At 47.3% G+C, this 23,544-nt stretch overlaps 1 protein-coding gene across 3 annotated transcripts in view; it reads right to left on the minus strand.

Annotated features, from left to right (window-relative positions):
- Positions 1-23,544, minus strand: part of LOC102107814 (phosphofurin acidic cluster sorting protein 1-like) — a 53,197-nt gene that overhangs the window by 6,528 nt on the left and 23,125 nt on the right. For all 3 annotated transcript variants that reach the window (XM_088053370.1, XM_014261535.2, XM_014261534.2), the window contains 8 exons: positions 13,457-13,544; positions 8,387-8,476; positions 7,932-8,057; positions 7,579-7,741; positions 7,340-7,431; positions 5,382-5,462; positions 4,559-4,618; positions 3,754-3,905 (listed from right to left, as the gene is read on the minus strand). In XM_088053370.1, the coding sequence (XP_087909496.1) occupies positions 3,754-3,905; positions 4,559-4,618; positions 5,382-5,462; positions 7,340-7,431; positions 7,579-7,741; positions 7,932-8,057; positions 8,387-8,476; positions 13,457-13,544 (852 nt within the window). The remainder of the gene's footprint in view (positions 1-3,753; positions 3,906-4,558; positions 4,619-5,381; positions 5,463-7,339; positions 7,432-7,578; positions 7,742-7,931; positions 8,058-8,386; positions 8,477-13,456; positions 13,545-23,544) is intronic.

Consider the following 23,544-nt stretch of genomic DNA (forward strand, 5'->3'; position numbering starts at 1 on the left):
TCTCCTGATGCTTTCTGCCTCAGGTGATCCCCTACCCCTGCACTGCAGTGAGAAGCTGCCACTTTGCCCCATCTCACTGGTATACGGTCTCTGTCAACACCACAACTCCAGTGTGCTGCTAAACCTCTCTCCTCCTCTGCACCATCATAGTTCCCACAGACTTCTGCTGCCTTCCCCTCTGCTTCCCTTTTTCCAGGGATTGCTCCTTGCCTTTTTCTGCTGCTGCTATACACTTCCAGCTGCAGCAGTCACCTTCCCTTTCTGCCTTCCCCTTTCCCAAGGCTCTGAAAATCTTCAGTATTGCACACAGAACAACACCTCAGGCAGCACAGTACTTAAACTTGCCGAGTTTTCGGTCTCTGAGCTGATGTTTTGGTATAGTTGCATAGTGCAGCTCCGAGGTCCTGTTTTCAAGTCACCACAGGTCACACAGGAACTCTATTGGGGTAGCCAGGACAGTCTCTGCCACTACAGTGTGGGCTTTCACCTTTACCCTTTTTCCTACACATTATTTGTCAAGGGCCCCTTTCACAGCCTGTGTGCTGCTCAAAAACCAGTCTTTAGGAAACAAGTGGGGGTCTATCACTGGATCTCACTTGCCAGTTTTCCCAGGACCTTTACAGCAACCAGAATCCACCTGCAATGTGAGATTTTGCTGCAGGAAATCAGAGCTAGATTCTCTCTAAGCTTTGTGTATGTGCTCATTAACTCCCAGGAAATGTTCCTCCTGATGTGCCTAGTGTGCAGATGGGGCTATGAGGTTGCAGGTTTCCAGGGATGGCCACTAAAGCATAAGATATAGAGAAGTTCTTCTGTTAGTACTCTATCAGAGTTTCTTTCCATTGTTTTCTACTTTTCTCATCAGGAGAATGCTTCCTGCAGGATACCTCCAGACTTCTAAACATCCTGACTGCTCCTTTTCTTTTCCTTTTAGCATGCTTCCTTATTTGTATACAGCACACGGTACTGCCAGACACAACAGTGTTTCTCAGGTTTTACTGCTCCTGAAAGGGCATTCCACCTCCATAAATAAATGATGGTTCCCAAACAGAAGCTCTTCAGCAGAAATGTTTATACACTGGTTGGGAAAAGTCAAGGCTTGATTTTCCCCTCACTGGCTCTGTGGCCAGTTGCTTCAGATTTAGAGTCACAGCAGTGACCTGGTGGGACATTTGCTCCAGGCCACACTGGTATAAATTACATCTCCTTTTACTAACATATTTCTTCTCTCTCTTTCCCTCCATTCTCTGTTACAAAATCTCAGGTATTGTCACCAATCTGTACAGTCATTATCCTACACTTGCCTTTTCCCAGCCAGAAACTCCATCTATACAGACTACACTAGTAAGAGTCAAATCAGAAGAACATGTAGGTTTTCTAATAAATCACCCCTCAATCAAAATCTCTTCCATACTCCTCTATACTGTCACAAGTAATCCCATACCCATACCCTTGGTGCCACTGGCATCACAAAGAGGTATCTTCATTACCTCCTTTTTTTAGACATTGGATGTGTCTAGATAGTATTATACTTCCTCTGGCTTTCAACACTCCATTTAAGTTGGGCTGTCTCCCCCCTTCCCCATGAAAGCTCTGTTTGTTTGTGCCCTCTCTCACTTGAAATTCAGAAGCTTTCATCCCTTGAGGACATCACATGAAGTACAGAGTTCTGCAATTTCCTGTTCTGCAGTTTAAAGGCTCTCCTCCTACAGGCACGACTGATCCCACATCTCAGCATACTGAGATTTAGGTAAAGCCCAGTCCTGCACAGCCTCCTTCTGTTCTAAATTAATTTAACCCCCCTTGTCCCATCCATTTTCCCAGTCACCTATGAAGATCTCCTTCACCTCTTCACCAATGCGATGGGGCAAAGAGACTCCTTCACCTTTGACCTTCAATCAACAGGTCTGACTTGAGGTCCTGCCTAACAGCCTTAGTTCCAGCTCCAGTTTTGCCCCAGTTCAGGAGCAAACTGATGCTGCATGGTCTCCCTGGCTGATCAAAAGTATCAGCTCCCAGCACCACTGGCCCAATCCAGGGCACCAGCCACTTCCCACCATTAAGGACTGCATATCATTAGTGCCCTTGCTCCACAGAGATGTCTATAACAAGAAATCCAACGTGAGAATCATCTCAAATTTACAGGCAGAGCTGTAATTTACCCCCTGAGAAGGCTACGTAGCACTTGGGAACCACAAAGTCTACATGAAACACCATGGCAGGCAGCTTCCACCATCTCCTTTGAAAAAATACAGCCCCAGTTCAATTCTGTGAAGTATTCCCTTGTGATTTCAAGGGACATATACTTTACATTGCCAGAAACTCAGGCACCAGAGACCAAACCAAGCCAGGGACACATGGTGAACAGGATGAAGAACAGCTCAGAGGCCAATAGGCTGTCCTTCCATCAACCACCCCAGGAAGACTGTAATGGTCGGTACCAGCCCAAACCAGCACTCACTCTGGAATGCTGTTCCAGTGACCAGATGTTTGCAAGCAGGCACTTGCAGAACCAGGGTGGAGGTCTTACATTTAAATACCCTCAATAGACTTTTCTTACAGTTTCACATAGTCTATATACCACTATCTGACCACAGAAAGACCTTCCTTTTTCTCCCACAGCAATTTTGTCTCCTTTGATGAGAGACCATGTGAAGCTCCTTCTGGAGTCCAAGCAGATCACTTAAGCAGCTTGCCCATGTGCCTGCTGTCTCTTTCACAATGACTTGCTGATTTGTGGAAAACACGATTTCCATCATGTTCCTTTTTTTTCCCAAGTGGCCCATGGGCTCCAGAATCCACATTTAATTTCAGTTTCCCTGTGGCTAACCATGCCTACTACTTCTGCTAAGTACCTTTAGTGGGGATACCAACCTAATTATATATATGTGTGTGTATATATATATATGCATGTATTTATATGTATGTGTGTGTATATGTATGTATGTATGTATGTATGTATATGCACATATTTTTACATGGTAGGGGGATTGGCACTAGATGATCTTTCGGGTCCCTTCCAACCCAGGCCATTCTATGATCCTGTGATCTTATACATAAAATCTATAGAAACAACAGTGCCAAGTGAGCTTGGCTTGACTACAAGAGACCCAGTGCATTATGACATAGTCAAGTTGAAAGGCAATAAAAGACAGCTTTTTCACAAAAAGACAGCACAAAAGCACAAGAGCCACGAGCAGAGAAGCCAGGTGAGCACAGATCACATGGGAGCAAAGCCTGGTTTCCCTGCATGATCCACTAAAGACCCCTGAGCTATGTCAGCAGTTCTTGGCAGAGCGAGTCACCAGTGCCTGGGGAATGGGGTGAGGAACAGAGCTGCTGGTTGCCAGTCACATCTCCACACAGAGTGGGAACACAGCATGCACATCTCACAAGGACTGGTCCAAGTGGTCACAAAGTGCTCCAAAGCCAGGCATGCTTCAATGTGGAGAGCCCAGAGAACACCAGGATTGTTGGCAGAAAGACATGAGAGCTGGGAGCAGCCAGGGCTTAGATCAAATAGGACTCTACCAGCAGATCAGTGTCAGATGCTGGGCTGGCAGAAAAATTAGACTAAATGTGAAGGAAGTCAGATTTAATGGGCAGTTTTGAGTGAGGAGCCAATAGAGGATGGCAATGGAAGTGGAGACAAGACAATGCCTGCATTAGCCCAAACAACAGAATAGTGTTGGAGAACATTTCTCCAGGTCCCATAGGCTGTGCTGTCGGCCAGGTGCCCCCTGCAACCCTTACCTCAGGGTGGGCTTGGGTGTGCTGTGCACACTCTCATTGTCCTCCATCTCTGGGCCGCTGTCACTGTTGTTGCACTCTTCCAGGCTGTCATAGAGCAAGCCCAGGTCTTCTTCCACCTCCTGGGTCTGGTCTACAGGGTCAGAGTCCAGGACCTGTAGGACCAAACCCAGAGAGCAGTGAAGAGACATGGAGTTACCTGCATCCCACAGCAGGCATGTATGTACAAGCTGCCTGTCATGAGGCACACCATGGCACTGTTCCCACCTCAGGGAGGCAAAGCCAGGCTGTGGAAGAACCCAGTGACATTGTCATTGGGCCAAAGGAGGGTGCCATGAGCATCTAAAGGAGTCTTAGACACCCATCACACTTCCTGGCAGCTAGGACACCTGGGAGGACCTTCACTGGCTGTGTTCAGGTCCTGAAAGGACCTCCACTGGCACGCTTAGGCTGGGCTGTCAGCCAAGAGAAACCATTCACAGGCTGATGTTAGCCTGCAGTCAGTCTAACTGGACAGGACTGCCCCTGCAATGCCAGCTCCTGGTGCAGAGTCAGTGTATGAAAACACTCTTCTTCCCAGGGCACCTCTCCCCAACAGGAAGGTGCTTTTTGATTTGAGCACAAGTCTCAGAGCTGCCTTCTTGAGGCTTTGGAAAAGCTACATCCTTGTCTCTGCCATGTCTCACACCACCTTTGGCACATCCCTGAGATCATGAGCCTTGTGCTCCCAGTGAGTGGGAACCTGCACACTGACACCTACACATCTGGAGGAGACATTGCCAGATGGGACAGCTTTCCTGTTTCTTACCTCTTCTGTCACTTTGAACCTCTTCAGCAAAGCCACAAATTTCTGCTTGAAGTTTGGTTGCTAAAACAAAAGAAGGGAAAAAAAAATTCAGCAAAACTATCAAACCACATTCCAAGCTAAGATATAGGCCATGGTTATTCTCTCTAACATGCTGTCCATAGGTCCACAGTCAGCTATGATTGCTCTCTCTCTAAATTTGTTGTTTGGACTGCCTCTGTGCTCCACAAGAAGCCACTGTCTGGGCATAAGGGAGGATGCAAGGACTCATACTTTCTCTGCTACAGGCTGGAATAGCACTTCATTTAAATCCTGTTTCTCTCCAGACCACCAGGTTGAGCAATACTGCCTTCGAGCAAGAAAAGATGGGAAACAAACTCAGGCAGAAGGTGGCCGTGGATTTGCAGGTTTGAAGTCAACAGGGATGAGAAGTTTGGAGAGCAAGGGTCTGGCAGAGCAGCTCCTGCCTTTTGCAGACATGCAGAGGAGCTGCTCATAGTTCAGCTTTCCTTGTGCCTACCATCCCCTTCCTCGAGAAAGGAAAAGGACCATGTGACAGCAGCAAGTCAAAACTCTATTGCACACAGATCACCAGTGATACAAAGCCAGGCTGAACACAGTACAGACCGTGAACTGGGATAAGCTCTGAGAAACAAGCTAGCTCATTAGTGGCAAGAGTTTTGCTCCTTCACAGAGCCAAGGGCTCTCTCCCCTGCTCTGCACCAATGCCAGCATCCCCCCTTCCCAACACCCCTCACTGCCTTAAGTGAGGGCAGAAAGTGAATCCCTTCCATCCCTTTGATCATGTTGTAAATGCTGATGTTACTCTGGCCATTGATGTGGTTCGGCTCATTTTCCTCCTGGCCTTCTTGGTTTTCCTCAACTCATCCTCTTCATCAAATAGATCCTGCAGGCAAAAAGTCACAGTACATTAGAACAACTAAGTTCATGGAGCAGCACCTCCTAAAAGTTTCCTGACCCACATTTTCTCTCCATTTGAAAGTTCTGATCCACTCTGCTCCCAAAGTCTTGTTTCTCCTTTCTGCTACCTCTCTCTATGGAGCTCCTTCTTTCTCCTTAGCACTGTCCCCCTTCAGGTCTTCTTTCCCTGCACTTCTGTCCCCAGGCCCCTCCAGAGAAGAAGTGTGTTTTTCTCCTGCTTTCCCCTCTCCAGAGTTAGCTCAGAGAGCAAAGCACATGAATCACAAAAAAACATTTTTTCCAGGGATTAGCCTTAACAATATGCACAACTCTTCAGGGACAAGGGTCCCTGATGTATTAACCCATCATGATGAGACAGGTAACCTGGAGTCTGGAGGACCCTTGTGAGAGACTGAAATGATAATGGTTAATGATTTGAACAAATAGCCATTTGCAAAAGCAGCAGGTGTGCTTTGCTGAGGCCCAGCAAACCAAAGGGGAGGAGAAGAATTTCTGGATGTGTGGTGGAGAAGCCTCTGATCTGCGTAAGAACAGCCTAGGTGCAGAGGGGTGAGCACTCATCACCAGAGATTGACCATGACAAACCAACCTTAATTTAGCAACAAGCTGGGTTTTGAGCCAGAGAAAGGAAGAGGCCACAAGAAGCACAGCCTGCTGGATAGGATAATGCTTTTCATCTGGCCAAATATCCTCCCTTACACAACTGGCTCAGGTATAAAACTTCCTCCCCCATGCCCCCCTCCCTTAGGCATGAATGTCTTCATCCCTTCTGATGGGGCATAACTGGCTCAACTACATTGAAGTGAGAACTCTCATGTCTTAGAAGGTGCCAAACTAACAAAGACACCTCCCAAGCCCTCCTCTCAGACTGATTTCTTAGGCCTTTCACCTGAGGACTGCACCTAATCCACAGTATTGCACCAGATCCACAGTGTTACATCAGACAGTGTAAAAGTCCCCTCTCCAGGGAAGGTACCTGGCATTCCCACCTAAACCTGAATGTGTATTAACCATTGAACTCTCTGTTTCAGGGACTTCCTCCATCTAGACTGTGACCATCACTTTGACTAACTAGCACTTTGACTTTTAACTATCAAGTCTGAATCCACAGGTGGTGATATCTTTCCACTATCTACTCTATATTTTTATACTGTTGTATTACTATAGGTAATAATAACCAAAATGGCTACATACCTCCTTTCCATTGCAACCAGGTTGTTCTGAAATAAACTTGCCATATAGATATATATTTGTAAACACTGGTCATCCAGTGTTGCTTCACTCTAATCTGCCCCAAGAACCTCAGTTATCCTCAGATTGTAATAACCCTGAGCAGTTTGTTCTTTATCAGCACACTACCACAAGGCTTTCCGTGGCCTCAAGTACAGACACCACAAGAGCACAGCAAACAGCAGTGACACAGCTCATCTCAGGACTGGGATGAGTCTGCAACCTCTGACCATTTTCAGACCTACTTCTTGCTAAAATCCCTGTTTTCCCTCAGACAGTGAGCAGTCTTCGACCTGTTACCACAGGGAGAAAATCGTGGTGCAATATGGAGAGGGTTCAGCAGGGGTTTTCTGCTGCAGATCAGACAGCTCCAGAGACAGATGGAAGAGATCTATGGCTCTCCAAAGTCCCTTGCCTCACCATGGACTTGACAGCAGCCCACTGCTGTCAGAGTTCTTTTTCCTGTCAGGTATTATGGCTTTTAGCCCTCTGAAACAATGCCAAATGTTTACAAGGGGATGAGAGGGCTCAGAGTGATCAAGAACCTCAATGCCTGAGTCTTGCCCCAGAAACAGGACCAGGACACAAGGCATCTTGCCAGGCCTCCCTTACCTGACCCTGCACAGCATCATCACTGGCTTCCTGCTCTGAGGAGAAGCTGTCATCATCATCTTCAGAGTCGTTATCAATATCTGGGGAGCGATCTGAAAGCAGACAGTGCAAATGCCCCAGCTCAGCATGATGCCTGTCATGGCTCCAGTGAAAGGACTGGAATTACTGGCAGTGCTGAGGGACATACTCTGTTCCCCATGTCCCAAACGTTTGCCTGCAGGTCTGAGCATTAAACACACCTGATGCTTTGATTTTAGGACCTGAGGGGACGTTCCCATCCTCATGGTCGATGGGCTGACTGGACAGAGAGTAGATGCTGATTTCAGCCACTCGAATGTTCACATCTTTCATGTTGCTGTGGAGGCCCAGGAGTTGACCACCATCTGTCGGGTGCTGCATTACCTAGACAGACAGACAGACAAGCTCCCTGATAGGGTGATACAATGGCAGGTGATCATACCCTCTCTATTATAGCCAGCCAACAAGCCAGAACACTCACAGCGATGAGATTCTGCCTGCCAGCCCTGTTCCCTGCCCAGTGCTGGCACAGGAAGGCAATGTGGGGCTCCCCTCTGTTCCCAGCACTCTGTACCTCAGCCATGTTAATGATTCCCACTGCCAGGGTCTTGTAGCCCAAGATGGTGCGGTTCTTGTATCTCTTCCTCCGCTGCAGCATGATCTGTAGTTTGTTGCCATCTCTCTTGAGGAAGTGTGGGTACTGGGGAAGGGAAACACAGAAGATGGCAGCATGAGGGCAAGGCTCAGCATGACACACAGGTAGAAAACTCCTCAATGCTGATGTACAGCAGGATCTGACCTGCTGAGCCTTGAGGTGCCCCTCAAAGGTCACCTGCACTTATCCATCATCCTCCAAATCCCAATGCCCAGCAAACAATCCCTGGAGCAATGGAGCAGCAGGCAACTGTACAACAACCAAGCACAGTAGGCCCCTCCATAGAGGCTGTGCCTTTCACACTTAGCCCTAAGGGTGAACTTGTTGAAAAATGCCAGGTAAGGGAGCCACGGGGACCAGGCAGCACCAGGTACCTGCAGTGAGAAGGTCAGCTCCAGCTCAGTCTCCATCAGGCCCCCAGGCGGGAGGACGTATTCATTTGACCTCAGGACTCGCTTTGAACCCTACAACAAGATTGGCAGACACACACACTGAGCTCAACCACAGACTCCACTGCATCACACACACAAGACAACTGTGTTCACAGTCCACAAGGAAAGAGAGAATGCCTTGGCTGTTCTGTTCCACCTTGTAGAGCCACCTTTCACATGCCTACCAATACTCTGCAAAAGCCTGCAGTATCCCCCGAGCTGCCAGAGGTCACTTCTCCTTGTCCACCTGCCAAGGATCGCTGCTCTTCACAAGCTTGCTGTGCTTAACTCTCTGCACCTGCTGTGCCTGTCCCATGCTATGGAGGTACACCCCTGGAACCACAGGGAACCATGCAGGGCAAAGCAAAGGGTCCCAACACACTGCCTGGCCAGAAAAGGGACAGGTCCTGGAGACATCTCTCCCTCAAGCAGACAGGCCCAGTGCAGATCCCTGTCTAAGTACAGCTGTCAGGATGGCTCTGCTGGGACCAAGTCAGGATATCCAGGAGAACAGGGGTCCCCCTGCTTGCTTAGCTTGTCTCAGAAAACTCTCCCAGTCTTTTCCTCAGGCAACAGTCTTTATCTACATATAGAAATGGTTTTTAGCAGAAGGGCAGTAACAAAGGCACTCTAATTATGTTCCCACTCCAACTCTTCGCTTTAACTCTGCCCTATCTCTATGTCTTGGTTTCTGATAGAGACACTGAATGACGTGGGGGTAGAAAAATGCTGTCTGCATGCACCAGACCCTTTTGGCTGCAGGGTGACACAACCCACAGATCCTCCCAAAAGCTGTCTGCAATGCTGTTCCCAGAGACCATGCCAGGAGCGAGACTTTCCTGCAAAAGGTCTTCCTAAAATGGAAGAGAAGAGGTGGAGCTCATCCCCTTCACCATCTGTGAGCCTTCCTGGCCAAGAACACACTGACCCTTCCTGAACTCTTTGACAACAGATGATAGGCAGTCACAATGACAGTACCTATTTACTTCAGCACATTTACCATTTGCTCTTTGTTGCAGAGAGATTATCCACCAAAGATTCATTCTTTCATCAAAACACAAGTAGAAGTACAATTACTCTTCCTGAAGATGATATTTCTGGGGAAAGACTTATGGCAAAGAAAAGGTGAGGATATCCTGAGTGGTGTGTGCAGGAAGTGATGGTTTCATAAACATTGCTGTCCTGTGCCTTATTGTCATTTACCACTATGGAAGTTACAGGCCCAGCCTCAATCCTGGGTGAATCCAATCCCTCAGTGAAATGCCAGTGCACATCCATGCGGCATTGCAAGGACTGGGACAAAGGCTATGTCATTATTACAGTGCAAGGACAAGGACATAGAAATACTGAGGATTCTCCATCCTCTGAGAAATTCAAACCTCAACTAGACATGGCAGTGAGCACCTGATGTAGCTCAGCCGTTCTGTAACTTGAGTAATGTCAGTCAAGATCAATTTCTCTGCAGAACAGTTGAGTATTCCTACAAATACTGCAGAAAAACTTAATATCACACTGTTACAGTGAAAATGGTGGATGACAGAGTGTCAAGGAAGGCAAAAGCAATAGGGACAAGTGGTGGTCACAGGTTTTTGCTACCTAAGAACTGAAAACACACAGAAGCTTTCACTACAATACACAGGTACATAATGCCCAGGTCTGGTTTGCAAGGTACAATCCCAAATTTCAAGTTTAAATCTGTCCTGATTGGTCTGGTTTATAAGAGGGTTGAGACTAGAACAGCATACCACATCCACAAGAAGAGAGAGAACTAATATAAGTACTGGACTAGTCAGATAGCAAAATACTAACCAGAATTCAAGCTGAAGGAGCGTTTTGGGAGAGAACAGCCCATTAATATAATTAACAAATTTAGGGTTTAGCTAGGATTGCTCAGGTAGGAATGAAAAAATACTACAAGTGGTTACAAAGAGATAAGAAACAAGCATGAGTGAGGCATAAACAGAAAACTCTGCATAATAAGAAAGACAAAACAAAAACAAACAAAACAAGTTCCTTCAGGAAGCAGGGTTGGGGCAGCAAGCAGGCCTGGCAAACAACCTTTTTAGCCTGGCCTATTTCATAGCACACACTCTTGTTTGCTACACAGTGACTGCCAATATCATCCCTCTACAGCAGTACCAAGGCTTGAACCTGAGTCACCAGAAGTATCCTGCAGTCAGATGCAGGAAGATCTGCATCCACAGCACCTGCCACAGGAGCTGAAAGTTCTGGGAGTGCTGGGGCTTGTTTTCTTCTTTCTTTGATTGTTTCCTCTATTCATGGCTCAAGACAGGGTGTTTGTGAACTACAGTCTCTCTGCCGAGAGGGAACACAGTGTTTCCCTTCATGCCATAATCAGTTGCGATACCAAGGCAGGTATCTGCAGCTTTATGGAGCTGAGCCAGCACATCCAAATCTCTTAGTGCCACGCTGAACAACACACAGAAGGAAATGCTCTATGACGTCTCCAGTCTGTTAAAACAAATAATGAGGGATAAAGGTTTAAAAACTGCTCAAGTGAATGAGAGCAAATCCCTTTTTTCAGAGTAGTTCAGGCTTTATCTTACTCAAATCCATGAAACATTATATATTCAATTCACCTCTGAGAAATGGGTAAGTTCTGTAGACAGTTTCCCTTGACAGTGGCATTTTCAGATGAAGGAGCAGGTAGCAGCACATGGCACCCTTAGAAGCTGTATTTTAAGACCAGAAGGGCACTGTGAGAAGGAGTTCTGGACAGGCTTACACTGTCCTTTAGGTCATGCACATTTTTTAAGCAGACTGTCTCCAGGACTGGAGCTATTCCCTGGGGGTGGTAGCCCCATTCAGACAGTGTCAGAGCTTTATCTCCATACCACCTGCCCTTCAGAGCAGCAATTTCCTGACCCTAACAGAACTGCTACTGAAATGAGGGAAATATAGCTCTCCTTTCCTCTAGTCCCCAGATGCCCCCTTGGGAATTTGCAGGTCCTTTATAAATTACATGCATCAGCTGTTTCCATCCAAAAAGATGGAATGTTCACTGGAAAGCCTTCAAACAGTTTCTTACTAGTGTGACTCATCTGTTACCTAGGAGAGGAGCAGGAGGAATGGATCCATCTGAGGCCACTCTGTAGGCACGCTGTGCTGAAGCTGCCTACAGCTTCCATCTGCCTTCCAGCAGTCCCAAACCCTGCCAAGAAGGCTGGTCAGGCAGGTGGAAGCAGCCTGGGGAGGAACACAAACTCAGCCCACTTCCACAAGGAATGCTGAGCCATGGAGTAATGTGGGAAAAAGCATTCTCCTTGTTTTCTTTAGCTTTGCAGTGAGCCTACACCAGCATGCAGCCACAGCTATGTGGCCATAGGTGACAATGTTTAAATTAAATCCCTGAATGCAGCCTCCATTCCCTGACAGGAAAAGGGAGCCTGCAGCAAGGAGGCCCTATGGCTTTAAACTGCTAAGGCCTATTAATTTCTTTTGCCATCAGGGTTCAAGATTGGCCTCTGGCAGGGATGGGGGTGGTCTGTTTGAAAGAGCTGGAGTCCCACTGTGCAGTCACTTCCACAGTCCCACATTTGCAGCATGTGAGGGCTGTAGCTGAGGACATGCACACTCAGCACGTATCAGCCCCAGCATAAGTGGAGCTGCACAGGAACCCAAGGGTTCCCAGTGCAGAGAAGCACATTCGGCTTGGCCTGACTGTGCAGGAGAGAACTCAGGGAGCACCCCAGCCCTCCCAGTCAGGTAGCAGCCCCCCAGTCCTGTGCTGCTGTCAGGTGTGGCCCAGCCTTGATTGCTTCCACATTTCCAAGGGCCAGCCAGGCAGCTCTCTGCTGTTCAGGTTGTTTCCTTGCTAAAGCAAGGGAAACAGGTCTCAGGAAACCAAAAGGGCACAGGTCTCAGGGGTTCCCGGACTTTCAGCTCTCCTGAATGACACCATACACACAGTGACGGAAAGGCCACCAAAGTGGGACACTGACCAATAGTGCATGGACCACAGCCTCTTCCTACTGTCCTAACTCCCTGCCCCAGCTTTCATATACTTCACTTTCAGTTTCTTCTGTGCGAGTGAATCAGGTCTGCCATGAAGGCAAACTCCAGCTCCCAGAGCTCCGCTAATACTGCAGCTTCCAGCATTAATCCAGGATTTAGATCCTAATGTGTGTGGCACAAAGAGCTCTGTGGGAGCACAAAGCTGCTGAGCTGCTGACCCACGGTGCTTTCAACGGGATCAGCTGCTTTCGTGCCAGCTGACAAGAACGAAGGAAGGACACCAGTGCCCTAGCTGGGTCAGGGAAGCTGTGGCCAGGACAACATACTCAAGACACATTTTGTTTCCATGCTTCCTTTGGCAGGTGGAAAGGATGTGCCTGCACTCCCATCTCTCCACCACCAGCTGCAGAGAGGGTGGAGGGATTGCACATATCAGGATGGTGGCAAATTCCAGAACCCTTGGTGACAAAGATCCTCTCCCCTCCCTTCTGCCTGATTCACAGTAGAGGCACCAGGCCTAGAAGGAATGCAGAGGGAAAGGGAAGGGATATTAGAGGCAACTGTGAGATCAGACAGGGTACAAATGTCAGCAGAATGTTATGCACAGAGACATTGATCCCTTGCACCTTTCCCTTCCCACCCTTCACTCCCCAGGGAGTGATCTGGGTGGAAGACACTGCTGGAAACCATCCAGCACTGACCCTCTCTTAAAGGGTGTGGAACAGTGGGATGACAAACTCCAAACAGTAGTTTGAGAGGAGGGCCTTGGCAGAGGCAGGCAGGGAGGCATGACAGATTCTGTCCCACCAAATCCAAATTCTGTCTAACCAAATTCATTCCTGATACAAGCCAGCACCAGGTATCTCACTGCTGTCCCTGGGGCATTATTCCCACCTGAGAGCCAAAATCTCCCTGAGTGTGCTGAAACAGAGGGGTTGGTTGGCACTAGGCAAGGGACATGCAGAGCAACACTTCACAGAGGGCACAAGGATGGGCTTGGCTTGCTGCCATCAGGCAGCAGCAACGAGAGGAGCCTACCTGAATCTTCACAGCGATAAGCACAGAGCTCAGCTCTTTGTCCAGCTCTTTCAGCACCGTGAGTTTCTTCAGGCGCAGACTGCAGAGCCTGTAAGACAGAGAGAATGGGATACATTCAGGCACCACCATCCCTAGGGTCCTGCCACATGGTACCCGGTGCTCGGAAGGCAGCCTGGATGCTTGGCCCAGTCGCAGGCACAAGCTTGGCCTAGGAATGCTGGCATTCACGCGGCACGGAGACAGCCCATTGGGGAAAAACAGAAAGAAGGAAAATTAACAGAGCTGAAGCAGGCTTAAGGGATTAGCATGCAACAGGAAGTCCAGCAGCAGGCCATGTGGTAAAGAGATCCCTTCCCAAGCAGGGCCATTGCCAGCTCTGCTTAAATCTACCTTGGCCACAGCACTGTTTATTTATAAACCAAAGCACTTAAATCCATTCTTATCCTGGACTTAGTTAAGGCAAATGTTCCCGTGCAGACATCACAACTCAGCTTTTCTCTTGCACAGTACCACACAGAGCTGACTTGAGAAGCAGCCCCACAGGAGGCTTCATACAGCTTCAGCCACCCTGACAAGCTCAAATCCTGGGGACTCAGCATGGTAAGTGGCACTTCCAGGAAAAAGCTAGGAAGGATCCTGAGGCTAAGTGAGAAGAGCTACTTTTGCTGTTTGAAGGAATAGTGCCAGTGAGACAGCCAGCCACTCCAATCTCCTGCCTAGGAGCCTGCAGCAGGACTCCCATGGAGACTACTTGCAAGGGACTCTGTGTCAGGGAGCAAAGCCAGACATGGCACTCCTTTACCAGTAGTAAGAGCACGCTGATGTTTTCCAAGTTACCCTCTGTGCTCCATGGTTGCATTGTTGCAGACTCTGGTTCCCAGGACTTCTGCGGATATCAGCATGCCAGACCTGAGAGTCAGGCCACCCTGCCTGGAGAACAGATTTGGCTAATACTAAATACCTTTCTGTCTGACACACTGTGCTCTCCAAAGGCCTGCTTTATTTATTTTTAAAGGAAAAATCCTGCTCTTGCTATGCTAATGTACAGAAGAAGTGTGGAACAATCCCAGAGATGGAATGACAGTAAATTGCAGGACTTAGGGCTTATCAAGCACTCACCTCCTACCATATCCCTGTCCTCCCTTATAAAATAATTTTAGCTTGTGCAGAAGGCTTCCTGGACTGTGACTGCAACCCTGCTGCTCTGCTCTTCATGTTCTAGTCCCTGCCGGTAGAGACCACAAGTCAGGAAGCTGGGTGTGCAGGGAAGTTCTGCACAGTTGTTTGCCAGATGGCTGCATTCTTTCAGCCAAAACCCAGAGCACAGACCCTAAGCTCTCGTGCTCTGTGCACCCCAGCACTACAATAAGTGGTCCCATCTCTGCCCACCCTTCCCCTCTGAGCCTCTGTTTGTAGGAAGGGAGAAACCTTATTACCCAAGGCAGGTTTCTTCCTCCCCAGAAATACCTAGTCATGATTAGGGGTGAGCTGCAGGGAGCACGGACGAAGACAAAGAGGCACCTCACAGGCAGGGGGGACTGAGTTCTCACCAGAAACATGGATTCAGCAACTCCATCAAATGTACTAAAGGAAAGCTTCCAAAGAGGCTAAACTTAGATAACAACCACCACCAACCAGTGCTAATTGTGACGGTTGTTAGACAAGCCACAGAGAGAAATGAGGCTTGAACATGTAAGACAAGGACAGTACATCTATTCAAATTTTCCCTGCAGCACTAATTTAGCCACAATAGTTATCTGCATGGAAAAGTTATCCCTTAAACATTAAAACTTACATAAGGATATTCAGTCTTAATTGGAGGATGCAGAAAGGTTATAATTCTACCTGGCAGTTGCTCTCACTGTAGAAACAAACTCCTTATCCAAAACTAATTCACTCATTATCTCTTCATGCTCCTCTCTGAGACAGTACCTGGTATTTTTCCAGGGGAAGAATGAATGTCTACTGGTCAGCTATGCCCACTTGGGCAGCCCTTTCATCTCTGATATGGCACTCTTCTCTTTCTATCTCTCTCCTGCTTTCAAGATCTGTTTAACACAGTGAGAAACACTGTAGTCTGTCCTTGGCCCTTCCCATACCACGTGCTAGAAGGTGGTTCCCCCTTTCCATCCTCTACTCTTCCTCCCTGCAGTACTCAGACATAAGGTACTTAAAGGTATAGCTTGCACCCTTGCAGCTCCATCCCTTCTCAAAACAGTGCTTTCTAAAATACCACAGCCCTTCCCACAGGGATTAACATGCATGTTTTAGAGTCTGAATGTACTTGCAGCACAAGAGCACACAATTTTTAAGCAGCTTGGCTGTCCCTGATGATCCTCTTTAGATCTGTTATTTAACCAATCCCTCCATCACCCAGATTTGCATCAGTGCGGAGTGTTCAGTGCCAGTACAGGGCAGCAGAGCGTCTCACACTAATCTCTGCAGATATCTACAGGACAGGATCAATCCACAGTGATCAGATGCTGCTCTGGACATTTCAGCCAAATTCCACAGCAACTACCCCATGGTTTTGTCCAGAACTGATCACAATGTGATCCCTGAAAATCACTTTTTGGTAAACAAATTATAAATCTGGAATTACTTACTCCTGTAATTAAACAGAACAAGTAGCAACTGTTCTTGAGCTAGGGAACTGCTGCAGGGACATCCGCTATGCTGAGTTGTGGTAAATATGACTGTGTAACATTCTGACAGCAACAATGACTGACAGCAACAAGGAAAATGAGCTCCAACAGGGCAAACTGACAGCCTCCTGGAACCTCAGTACTCCTACACTCCTCTACTGGTCATTTCCTGGTGAGATTTACCACTGCTCCTTGGTATTATCTTAGAAAGTGCTGCCTTCTTTCCCTCACTAAAGGATGAATTTGGAGCTTTTGCACTGAAGTTTTAATCAAACATTTCCAATGCTTTCACCAAGCTGGCCTGTAGCTATCTTGAAAAGGAAAGCTCTTATAACATGCATTTTGTGAAATTCAGTGCCAGCAGCAAAGCACTGCCTCCAGCGGTTGTTTGCAAAAGCAATCAAGAGGTCACAGAGGACACACAGTGCCTCATTTTTGTTAAGGAAGCTTTCCTGTCTAACCATCCAGCATGACAGGTAACTGTACTAATTCTAACAAATTGAATATTTATTCTCTAAGGAACAGATACTCTGCCCTGCTGATGTGAAGAATCCCCATTCTTTCCATAACATACCTGCTGCCTGACACACCCCAGAGTCCACAGAGATGTTAGTTCACTTCTCCTCTTCCCTGGGGTGCTGCATGTGCCAAGGCTACTAACCCTGGTCCCTGTGCACTTATCCTTGCTAAGAGTGGTTCTGCTTCTATTGCTTTTACCTGGCCCACCACAGTGTCCTTGCAGGCTGTCTTTGCAGGTAGGATGACAAAACATCTGCAAAAAGTACTAGATTTGGGTAATATAAGAAAGCATCAGTTAAATCAGTCTGTGGTTTACTTGAAATGTGCATCATACAGGTGATATTCTCCATCAGAGAATAATAGAATTGTTAAGGTTGGAAAAAACCTCTAAGATCACCAAAGTAAACCATTAACAGAGCACCACCATGTTCACCACTAACCTTGTAAGCCATGTAAACAAGTGCCTCATCCATTTGTTTTCTGAATATTTCCAGGGATGGTGATTCCCCCACTTGATTCCACCACATCTCCACCCTTTCAGTGAAGAAGCTTTTTCCTAATATCCAATCTAAACCTACTCTGGTGCAACTTGAGGCCGTTTCCTCTTGTCCTTGGGAAAACGGCCTTTCCTTGTTCCCTGGGAAAACAGGCCAACTCCCGACTCAGTACAACCTCCTTTCAGGGTGTTGTAGAGAGCAAGGAGATCACTCTGAGTCTCCTTTTCTCCAAGCCAAACAGCCCCAGGTCCCTCAACCACTCCTCATAAACTTAATTCTCTCAACCCTTCACCAACTCTGAACACGCTCCAGCACCTCAATGTCTTTTGTGTAGTAAGGGGCCCAAAACTGAACACAGTATTCAAAGTGGAGCTTCAAATCATCGGACTTGCTGAGTTCAAGCTGTCACATCCTTTTAAGATGATGTAACCTGCCATTAGGAGGATCAGTTCATACCTATGTACATTACCCACTGTGATAACAGAGATTGGATTGCATGCTGTCTCTACAGTACTTCCACTGCACGTGGAACATGGACTGTTATGGGATGTCCCAGGATAAAGAGGCAGTTCTCCAATATTGTTGCTGCTACTGCTGCCAGTGATTTACTACAGGCTGGTCTTCCCAATGGAACTGAATCAAGTTGAGTGGAATAATATGCGAGTGGTTTGTGGTGCAGTCACAATTTCTGCATTATCACTCCACTATCTTTACTTCATGTACATCAGGATTGAAGGGATTTGTGTAATTTGGGAGCCCAAGAGAAAGAGCAAACACGATTTTATTGCTTTAAAAGCTTGTTCCCTCTCTGCGCCCCATGCAACAAGTTCTGTGTTTTCATTATTGGTTGCCTCTGTCAGAGGCTCAGTCAATTCCCCTAACCCAGGAAACCACGGCCAATGAAATCCCACCATTCTGAAAAAATCTTCATATCTGCTTTTTTTTGTAACCAGACATGTGAACTTAATTATGGCCTCTATTCTTCCTGGGTCTATCATTTACTATATCCCTTCCTCAAAATAAATTCTAAACATTTTAACTTTGATACAGCTGAAGTCTGGACAGAACTGCACTGTGTCTCCATTATATGCCAGAGTGATGCACAGATGTACAGGATCTATTTTACAAGCATTCTCATCACTATTTGTTATACCAAATCATGTATGTATTGTCCAAGAACAAATTCAGTCAATTTTATATTTTTACTGCAGCGCAGTAAGTGTCAAAATTCTCTGCAGATTCAATGGACCTAATCCTCTACTTCCTGAAGACCAGAGAAAGAGGACATTAAAGCATTTTCTTATCTACTTTTCTTTGTCTTTTCAATAACAAAAGGTAGTTTTTTGCATTCCTTTTCACTGAAGGGGTAATATAAAGCATTATGCAACAATTTCCTGCTTGGGCAGTACTCCTTGCATAGCTTCCTCCTTGAAGAAAATGAAAGTGGTTCCCCAAGTTAAAAAAACTAATATTGTTTTGAAAAGCAAAAAGGTTTTCTGTTGCTCTGACTGTGCCACTCAACTGGGTCACAGGTGATGCCCTCCATGTACGAACAGAACTAATCAAATCTTCTTAAAAGCAACTACAGCAGTCCTCCTCATTCTGGAAGAAGTCTTCAAGTATGTCTACCACCCTATTACCTATATATAATGTACATGTATAAAAATATGCTTTTAGAATTTTTTTTCCAAAGTATATATAAACATTATTATAAGCAAGTACTTGTCCAAAGAAAATCTCATCCAAATAATAAAGCAGTGTTTCAGCTGATGTGAAACAGCTGGAGAATCTGCTCTTGGCATGGTGCCCACTGCAGCTGGAACAAGCCAGGGGAAAAGCCCAGTGTGCATCCAGAGTCACTGCCCAACCCTGCTCCGTGCCCCAGCCTCAGAGCCAGTCCTTATCCCCAAGTTAAGGGTCAAGCCCATGAAATGCCCTCTTTTTCTGCTGATATTCTGTGATGTTCATTGCTTGGCTTACCAATCACTCGTGAGTGGCAGCTCATTCTCTGGATGAGACTGTTTCCCTGGACACTTGCACTGATTTCTCCAAGTGGCAGCAGCCAGGGACCTTGGGTTTTCCTGTAGTTTCCATGCCACCTACAAATGTTAGAACACATCCACCATTCCCAGCACTGGCCCTCTGTGCATCCTTGTCAGCACTGCCACCATTATTAAATGCACAAATGTGGACTAAGCCTTCAATAGTGTTACTTTAGCTGCCCTTCAAAATTTTTCCTGACTTTGACAGCTCAGGTTTCCCTTCAAGGTGATACTAAACTCTGAGACTGGGCTTCTGGAAAGATGCCAGAATTTCCGTGGGGCTCACAAGGCACCGGACGCTCCCGATGCTCCCGTACCCCTGCCAACCGCTGGAGCAGCACCTATTCCCAAAACATGTTTCCGCTAGAGGGCAGAAGGCAGCCGGCCAGGACCACAAACCTGGGACACCCTGCAGACTGTCTGGTCGCATGGAGCAGCTTGTAAAAGTAGATCTGATCAGAAGGGTGTCCATCCACAGAGCTCACCTCGGATAGTGGCCAAAGCGGGTGTCAAGGGAAGAGCACACAAATGTCGTGCAAGTGGCGAGACACCATTCCAAATGTGCCACAGCTTCCTGAAAGTAAGATCCTCCCTGAGCCCCAAGTGGTGTGTTTGCATGAGACACCACTGATGCACGCAGAGGGGAGGAGAAACCTACTCCACTTTCAGAGACCAAGTCCCTGTTGCCAGCAAACAGAGCAATGAACTGGGACAGCAGCAGGTTCATCAGGCTCTGCAGATCAGGCATCAGGACAGGTAGGTGCGCCAATTACAGATGGACTGGGAGGAAAGCCAGCATCAGCCTGCTTTGAGAGCTTCCCCAAGGGAAAGAGAGACAGAGGACTCAGGGCTTGCTAACACACTCTTGCCACTCTCCCCTCCAGCCACTGCAACTGCTGCAACCTGGGATGGGCAAGTAAAGCAAGCTGCATGGAAGAGATGTAACACAGTAGGATGCAAAGGCCAAAAAACGTGACAGCACCCTCCTGGGGTCACCAAGGAAAGAGCTAGGGCAAAGGCACCAAATACCTGCTGTGTCACAGGTCCCTCAGCCAAGCTACGTATAGTGGTGTATAGCACAACAGCCCTGGTGCTGACCAGCATTCCTCTCCTTGCCATAAGACATTCTGCCAGACATTTTGGCTCGTCTGCATCCTGGCTGATAGCAGCTTGCTACCAGCAGCACATGTCTGCCCTGCTGCTGGATCCAAAGCAGGGTTCTGTTACTGCAAATTGCAGTAGGTTTGACTTATCCCAATTCCCAAGTGATATTCACAAAGAAAATCCTAAAGCACGAAACACAAAAGACAAAACCTCCCAACGTTGTTACGTCCCTTCATTTCCTATGAAGCATGACACAGCTTACAGCTCTGCCTGCCTCAAGAAATCCAGCCTGTTTTCCCACATGACTATTTCTCCCCTCCATCATCCCATCTCCTTCCAAGTGCCCCTAGACAGACCAAACCCAAGACATCACAGAAGATCAGATTACATCCTCCTTCCTTTTGTCTTTGAGGGTTTTAACAGCAAAGGAAGGGGTTTCTTGTCCTCACAGCAGCAGCTTGGCTGCACTACAGGGGGGAGGACAGGCAAAGTCATGCTGGGGAGGGCAAGGAATAACAGTATCAATAGGATATACATTACCAAGAGCAAGGTATCATCAAGCAATTCATCCTCAGTCAGGAGGCAAATGGGAAGAAAACAGGGTCCTGCAAGCAGATACATCTACCTTTCCTTGTCTTCCTGACTGGCTCCTTTGCAGCTGCCTAGAGTTTTCCTCACAGCCTTGTGTCCTGGTTAGCATTTCCCCCCTGGAATGGCCATTCAAGATAGACTGCAGTCACTGAAAAGAGGCCAGTGCAGTGCATTAAATGGGACCTCAGCACCACTGTACTGAATTGGAGCACCTAATTTTTTTCATTTTCCTATTCGCATGGAAGGGAAAATGCACACCATCACCCCCTGCTGCTCTCATCTGACTGGGCAGGCCATTCTTAACTGCATCAAACGTCACCATCTCACTGTGTATGCACATTTATCAGGCATGCCCTGCTTCAACCAGCCCTTGGAAGAGTGCTTAACCCTTTATTCTCTGGGGGGACGATCTCTGGTTTGGTCAGCACCCAGCTGCTCTATTAAACACTCTGAAGCAGCTTTCCCACCTGCTGCAGGGACCACACACGGCTCTGCCCAGGGGCTCTGACTGCCACCCAGAGGCCTCCCAGGAACCACCTTCTCTTCCATCACACACTCTAGCATTTCTTTGTGCTCAGAGATTCACCTCATAGTACTGCAACACTACTGAGACAGCACACAGCTGCTCTCAACAGAGGCACAGGAACATGGTAGGCCATGTCCCAAAGACACACAACAGTGAGGACAAGGCATAGCAGGCATTCCAGGCTGGGTCAGGTGCACCAATGAGATAAGGAGGTTCAGAGAAAGGACAAGGAAATCAACACTATGCATGCCTCAGCCAGTAGCAGTAGCTACTAGTGATCACCACCAGCAGCCATCGGAGCTGCTTGCTACCAGTGTGAAAGCAGCCAGGTGTAAGGGAGGAAAGCACAGACAGGTACTGGACTCACTGGTTTTGTCTGGAAGATTTAAGATTCACTCAGCATTACAGAAGAGATTTGTTGGATTTATCTAAGAGAATACAAAAATCTTTCTGAATACCTAACAAGATGTACAATATCATCCTCTTCCTCATCCTCTTTCCTTCCTTTCAAAACTTGACGTGTATCTGACGTGTAGCCAAACTGCAGCCAAAACTGTTCCTGGACCAGCCACTGTTTCTGTCACAGGAAGGTTATAACAGCTCATGCTTTAGAAACACGCTTGCTGAAGGATGTCAGCCAACACGCATCACTGAGTGTGTAGAGCAGCCCCACGCCCAGGGAGTCACACAAGGAGTGGCAGATGGACCAGCAGCAGTGCTGTGCTCAGGGTGCAGAACACTTCTCTTTCCTAAAAGCTACATCTACTACAGACTTTCAGCTGCTTTTGTGCTGCCAAAATGTTACTATGCTAGCAAGGCACACCAAAGATTTGAACTACTCATAACACTGCATTTCCAATAAAAGAATGGCTACTTAGGACAGGAGCTAACATCGAGATACCTCTGCTTGTTTGCTGCCCATGGCACAGTGAGGCTGTTCCAAGCAGGAGGGCACCAATGCAGAGGTCATGAGATCCCAAACCAGGACAGAGCAAGCCTGTCTGCAATAGAAAAACAGCTCTCACACAAACGTTTGGCCAAGGCCATACAGGAGCATTCCCTTTTCTCCAGTACCCCCAAAAAGCATGGACAGCAGTGACACTCAAACCAGCAAAGATCTCTGGGATTCCCTCTGGTTAAGCCTGCAGCAGACAGCTCCAGAGTACATGTGCTCTCCTTCTCAAGCCTGCTGAACCACCCTCTGATGTTTGGTCGTGCCTCCTCACATGGACAAGTGTGTGCCAGCATCTCTGCAAGCAAATGTTTCCAAACAAGACAAATGGTGCTTTCTCAAACCAGTTCAAACACAACAGCGGAAGCCAGTCAAAGATAAACCTACATTATGAAATGCTGCCTTCCTGTTCCCAGATTTCTTTAAGCACAACTGTCCCTTACAGGCTCTACAGCTACAGACAGCTCCAGAGTTTCATACTCAGTAATGCAGGCAGCCTCAAAAAGAAGTGGACCACTCTGGCCTCTACTACCTGTTCATGTTGTGGATTTGTGTCTAGGAAAAGCATGGCACACTGTAGGCAGCAGACAAAGAGATGGCCAGCATCAATATATAACCTAAATGCCACCTCCTCACTTGAGGACTGCTTCCTCCTGATCCTCCCTGCTGCAGACTGAGAGCTCCCACAAGTTTTGCCAGCCTAGAGAGCAGATCACACACAAGATATACATCTTTCCTATCCTGATCTCAGGGGACATTCCTATTAATGTGGTTAGTCCCACTGTAGGAGGAAAGAGCAGCTACCAATGTGATGCCAAACCTACCCAGAACCTCAACCTCCCAAACAGGATGAGCACAGCCTGTCAGCAGTGGCAGGGCTATTCCAGCCTCCCCTTCCTAGCAAGTCTCCTCTCTCTAGACAGAATTCAGTATAGAGCTATGCCCAGCAGAGTTGTTTCCCAAAAGACTTATAAACCTCTCTGTTGCACAAGTCTCTTAAACCACTGATCTAGACCAGTGAGGCCACTGTGCAGACCACACACAACAAACCCTTGCCTGAAAAGTGGGGAAGCTAAGAAAGGGCAGTTGTTAAAATCATAGAAGAGCAATCAGTCTGTGTATTCAGTGATAAAAACAAGATCAGAGGATGGAGTGAAAAACCTGAGATCTGTCTAGAAAGACACTTGGCTACTCCAACCTGTCACTAACACA

The sequence above is a fragment of the Pseudopodoces humilis genome, chromosome 3 (assembly GCF_049639895.1).
Source record: "Pseudopodoces humilis isolate 2021_Gansu_Grassland_sample_001 chromosome 3, ASM4963989v1, whole genome shotgun sequence".
Classification (NCBI taxonomy): domain Eukaryota; kingdom Metazoa; phylum Chordata; class Aves; order Passeriformes; family Paridae; genus Pseudopodoces; species Pseudopodoces humilis.